Source organism: Etheostoma cragini, chromosome 22 (genome assembly GCF_013103735.1).
Source record: "Etheostoma cragini isolate CJK2018 chromosome 22, CSU_Ecrag_1.0, whole genome shotgun sequence".
Lineage (NCBI taxonomy): Eukaryota > Metazoa > Chordata > Actinopteri > Perciformes > Percidae > Etheostoma > Etheostoma cragini.
Genome location: NC_048428.1, coordinates 5,145,389 through 5,151,518, shown reverse-complemented (window position 1 = coordinate 5,151,518; position 6,130 = coordinate 5,145,389). Strand labels below are relative to the sequence as shown.

Genomic DNA, 6,130 nt, shown 5'->3' with positions numbered 1-6,130 from the left:
GTATGGGAAAGTGGATTTAGTCATGACTATGAAGAGCCTGGGTCTGTCTAAGGTTTCGGCCTAAAGGAAGTTATTGAGTGGAATTGAGTGTGGACCTACTCTATCTGTAAAGTTTCTTGAGATAACTCTTGTTGTGATTTGATACTATTAATGCAATTGAATTGAAACTGAATTGAAATTGAATTAATATAATTCTGGGTTTGCAGTGAAGAGTGTTAGTGTCCTGATGAATTAAAAGGATTAAAAACATAAATAAACAATGAATACTGATTAGATATTAAAAAAATGAGATTTTGAACATATTAAATGTCACTCCAAAATACAGTACAAGGAGACTTCTTTGTATACAGGGTCTTCCGGGTGAGAGAGGCGAGCTAGGACCTCCAGGAGAAGCTGGACCAGTGGTAAGATCCTGTTCTGTTCAACTGTCATGTGTCCACAACATGAATTAGACCAGCATACCTGGCAGCTCCAGGATGCAATAACATGAAATCTGAGGTGTCGGTTCATAAAAATAAAATATTCCAAAAGACCACTTCAAGTCAGATTCACAGTAAGTAATCCTACTATAAATACAAGGAAAGAGAGCAGTTCTATAATTCTGGAGGTTCGGCCCCCTCTGTGTATGTGTGTGTGTGTGTGTGTGTGTGTGTTTGGGATTTCCTCCTGTCACAGCAGTCTCTTCAGTCACACCAGCACAGTCTTTGAAGTGGGACAGATAATGACTGTAATTGTGTTGAATTTGGCTGCTGCTGCTCCACTGTGCCTCTCAGAGTGTGTTCGTTGTCCAACCAGGGGGAACCAGGACTACCAGGCACCGGCGGACAGATTGGGCCACCAGGACCAAAGGTCAGTGCAGACTATAGCTACTGGCAGATCAGGTGGGAGACACAAATATGTTGACATCCAGACATAAAACTCCTTGATTGTTGAACATGTCATTCCAAAACCATAGGGATTGTTGTATGACGGTATGCTGCCATAACAGCCTCCCCTCTGATGTTGGGACCCGGCTGCAGGGATTTGCTCCCTATCAGCCACAAGAACATTAGTTTGGTGATAAAGCTTGGAAGCACACTATTGTCTAAAGGTGTGTTCAAACAGAAGTTTTTTAGCAAACAAATTTGACTGTTGGACCAGGGACGTGCATCTCTGGTCTCACGCCGATGCTGTAAACATCTTGATGCATTGCCAATGATCCGATACATTTAAGATATATCTATCTGATTCACCCCTTATTGCAATGCAGTGCGATTTGACATGATTTGTTTCAGCACAATGTGATTCAATGCAACTTGACGCATTGCCAAATTGTAGAATGCTGAGCAATTTAATATGTTACAGAGACTTTGATATTCTATCTTTGGTTCATTTTAAACAAACCACAAATTGTGTTGGAAAGCAACCTGTATTGCATTTGTACACATTTTTCACAGAGTTACTTTATCTGAATCCTTTCTACTTTTACTTGAGATTTAGTTGAGTTCTTAAATGATCCTCTCCTAACCACTAAACATAGGCTGTCTCACTCTGACTCAGGCGCAGGCATTGCCAAAAGTTGACCTTTTCTTAGTTGTCCTTCTAATAAAGGCTTTCATCAGGATGACAGCCAAATTGTCACTGTAAGCAGAGCAGCACAACGTTTCTCCCTCTCCCTCTCCCTGTCCCTCTCCTTTCCCTCTCCCTCTCTCGCCATGCGCACGCAGGCAGGGTGAAGTGGCGTTGGCAGGTCAGACTAATTTTGTCGAAAATGTGCAGCAACACATTTGAGCCACATAAAAACTCGGACTGCCTAAAAATATCAGTGTATAAGTGAACGCTATATTTTAAATATTTTCAAAGCTTTACCTTGCACTCAGACAGTCCTGTTTAAGTTTCCGAGGGGGGAACTAAAGCCATTACCTCTGCTCTAGTCAAAGTCGTCAGACTTCATTTACAAAAACATTTTACCCGTCACAACATGGGAGTTGCTGGTCTACTGTTGCCTCAATTGGTCACAGCTGTTAGATTTGTTTTTTCCTAACCCTTTAAAACACCAAAGTCACACAATTAAAAAAATTAATAATACAAAATAAACAAACTAACCAACCAGACAGGTGTGTCACCTGAGATTATCTCATTAAAATAACACGCAAAAAGCAAGTACATTTCACTTGACAAGATCTTTACTTACTACCACTAAATTACATAAAGCTTGGTTTGAGCTGCCAGAAATTAAATAATTTGTACAAAAACAGATAGCAATTTCAGTTTGCCAGGCTTTACTGGAGTAACAGAAAAGCTACCTCGAACCACGTTTTCTTCAGATTCAGTCTCAGATTCTACAGATGAGAAGCTAACTGCTATCCATGCCCAGCTAGCATCTTTAACTGCAGGCCTTGGCTCTATCAGATTTGATGTGGACAATCTAAAAACTGCTGTGGAAAGCACCTCAAGTATTCTTAACAGCCCTGGCCACACTTTTCAAGTGCTGGAGGTGAAGCTAGCCGATATCAAAGGCAGAAATTAAAAATCCAACATCCGCATTGTCAGGCTGAAAGAGGGGCTAGAAGGCTCTAATGCTATCCAGTATCTCACGCTCCCTGACTAAGCGGTTCCCAAATCTAGCAGATGCTCAGATAGAGATTATGAGTTCCCACCAAATCTACAGTGATAGCCTAAAGAAGAACACCACTAATTGTACGCTGACTTTTAATACGGTGATTTTTAAACCTTTTTTGTAGTCACAGTGAAAGATGTCAAAGCCATAGTGCCAAGTCCAAACTTTAACACATTGGGCCTAAGCGCACGGTTGGAAGCGCATGGCACTGGTGCATTTAGGGCGTGTCCAAATCCACTTTTACTAGTTTGACAGTGGAAAAAGAGGTTTGTGCGCCTATTGTATGGTTAAAAAGGGTTGTACTTAGTCTCTTCATTAATTTATCGGTGTATTCTGGGTAAAATATGCAATAAACCAATCAGTGTCATCTCCCATTCCCTTTAAAAGCCGACAGTATTTATACCTTGGTGCATTGCTTTTATGATGGCGGATTTGCGTTGTCATATTTTTATATGTAATCTTTGGCATGTTTGTGTTCTGATGCACTTCCCTGTGTGTGTGTAACAAGCATAGCGTGCACATGCTATGCATAAGCCATTGGCCCATTTTACTAATTCACTGTTAAAATAATGGAATGCTGGATTATTGATTTTGGACCAGGTTTTTGGCGCAATCACTTCCCGCTGCCTTAAGATAGCAATACACCAATATTTCACCTAAACACATCTCCCTGGAAGACGAGCACACCCATGGGCGCAAAGATGGCCACAGGTGCAATGATATTCAAGTGACGTGGGCGCTGGATGGGTAGTTGATAAATTAACTAGCAAAGACCCTGCGATATCCACATTTTTATTCTTTTTTTTTTACACTGGTACCTCACAGGAAAAGCGAGCAGCTTCTTTTGTAAAACTAAAACAAACAACCTCTCAGTCACATTTTTCCCACGTTGAGCTTAAAATCATTATTTAACAACAAAGATATTATCAAGCAGACTTACATGCATACCTGTAAAGTCATACAGTAAATCTGAAAACCCTCTCCACAATCAGTCAATTACATTAACACCACTGCAGGAGTGCAGGCCACATTCATATTGGAAATAGGGTGTTCCCTTATGGTTACTTTAAAAGAACAAGTGGCTAAATGAAAGAGTACATCTGCAAGCATGTGAGCACGCCCACCAGCTACAAGTGGGCAATGCTATTTTGAGTCTTCTCTGAACTTCTTTGATTGTTCCAGCAGTTTGACTTGCAGCCACCCTGCTCAGTAATTTGGGACTCTTACTGTTATCATAATAAACTACTTTCTCCCAATAATCTGGAAGTGCTTTACACCAGCTGAAGGGTGGTGGTACACAGAGTGCTGAAAACAGCACACAGTTGGTGCCCATGTGTGGGTGGCTGGGGGTAGGGGTGTGTGGTGAATGTGTTTAGGAAAGACAGTAAGCAGTTAACTGTTGAGTTATTTTTGAAGAACACAGACTCCATCCAACTGCTAACTTAATGCTTACCAATGGGTTCTCTGTGTTTCCCATTCATCCAATCCTCCTAAGAATTACTTTGCATTGGCTATAAACATTTTAGGAAAAAACTTAATGGCGGCCATATTGCTCTTTTATTAACATGTCTACAAAGCTTTATTTTTAACATATCTGCAGTAGGTTCACAGTGTATGGTTGTTTGTTGTTTTGATCAATTGTTTATGTAGATACTGCAATAAAAAAATGTAGATCACCAAGAACTTATGGAACTTCACTGAAAAGTTAGTGAGCAGAGATAAAAAAGTATGTAAATTTGTACAAGATAGGATAGGAAGAGGATATGTGTACACAGGGAAGCATGTAATGACTAATTTAATAATGCCTAAGCACCATCCGTATTAGAAAAAGAACCATGTCATCCAATGTTTAAAGTGAAAAAAAATTCCTTGCCAGCGTGCTTTCTGGTGTTCTACAACTACTGAAGTGATTTAAACTCTCCCAGCGGACTTTTGTGTAAAGCAGTCAGTGGACCAAACCATTAGGAGGCAAGGCGGTGGTAAAAGTTTCTATATTCTGTTCAAGGAGTTGTTAGGCAGACAGCATAAGCTACTTAATAAGTTCCGCTTTAGAAACAGCGGTACGTTCCAGGGCTGTCGGCTACTATAGCGATGTTTAGCTACATAAAGTTAGCAATATAGAGTATACAATGTAGAATCTAGGACCGGCAGAGCAGAGGGAATTGTCAGGGAGAAGAGTAAAAGTATTAGAATGTAATGAGCTGGTTTGATCATGTAGAAGTTGGGAGATATGGTTAGCTTGACCGCAGTCGTTAGTTGCATTGGTGGTCAATTTAGCGTCAGTTATCAGTGTAATGTCGGCACGTATAAACTGCCCAAATCTACAACATCCACCTCTCTGTGTGATTTTACAGAAACACAACCCAGGCTTGTCTGTCTTCGGTTTGTGCGTCCAATTGAAAAACAACTATGTGATATTTTGGCTGCAGTGTAGTTAAAGTTGAGCTGACTCATTACGGACTGTGGAGGGCAGCTTCTTTTTGCCCTCCAGGTGAGCGTTCTCATAGTGCTGTGACAACATGTGAAACCTATGAATTGCACCATACAATATAGAATACAGTATCTGTGGTCAACATTTGACAACCAAAGGTTTAGTTCAATGTGGATATCATGTTTACAGTAGGTTGTTTCTGGATCATTGCTTCTATTTCATCTTATTTAATGAATGCATTATGTTAAGATAAAATACATAAGACTTCCATTAGACTACATAAGACTGGCTAGATGGTTCACTTATCACACATTCCTGGAACAATCTAGTCTCGACCTGACCTGGGTTCCATCAGACAGGCACAAGACTAACAAACAGAATTTCGTCCTGCAGCGTCAGGGAACATTGAGCGTCCTAATGATCAACAAGAAACAGCCTGCCTTTACCAGAACACACAGTAAAGAGGACTAATTGCTTGTTGAATGTAATTTTGCGGTTGAAAGGTCACAGTTTAAATGATCTCAGATCTGTGAGATGAAGTGGCTCTAACTTCCCGTTAATAGAGAATAGTGAGTTCATGTGTCCAAGTGTGTTGTCATTGACTGAGATTTAGCGGACACTTCATAACATTTTGGATGAGACATTAAAATCAGTGATATATTTATTCTCACACTGATCACTCTCAGTGTGACTCTCTCCCATTATGACACCATGCAAATCTGACACAAGTTCCAATGTGTTTGTAATGAAACCAATTTTCCCCTGTTTTGACCAAACTGGCCGGGTATGAATCACCGAAGCAAAAACATTAAGTATTTTGGCTGCACTTATTTGAACTATTTTAGGTGCACATGTTAGCTTTTCACTAATATTTGTTGAAGACTGACAAGGACATTTATTTTGGAGCAGTCTAAATAAAAATACTCCACAGGTGAGCTGAGAGCGTCCCAGGTCTAACAAGGTTTCGATTCAGCACGAGCACATGAAATCATGTGAGGTAATTTAGGCTGAATCCCATTTCTCCGTCTTACCCCTACCCCTTGGCCCTTACCCCTACCCCTTGGCCCTTGAAACCAAGGGGTAGGGGTAAGGGGTGAAAA

The 6,130-nt window shown here is 40.5% G+C and overlaps 1 protein-coding gene across 1 annotated transcript in view; it reads left to right on the top strand.

Annotated features, from left to right (window-relative positions):
- si:dkey-225n22.4 (collagen alpha-1(XXI) chain) overlaps positions 1 to 6,130 on the top strand; it is an 88,056-nt gene that overhangs the window by 36,518 nt on the left and 45,408 nt on the right. Inside the window, exons 17-18 of the mRNA XM_034862405.1 lie at positions 351 to 404; positions 796 to 849. Coding sequence (XP_034718296.1) covers positions 351 to 404; positions 796 to 849 — 108 coding nt within the window. The remainder of the gene's footprint in view (positions 1 to 350; positions 405 to 795; positions 850 to 6,130) is intronic.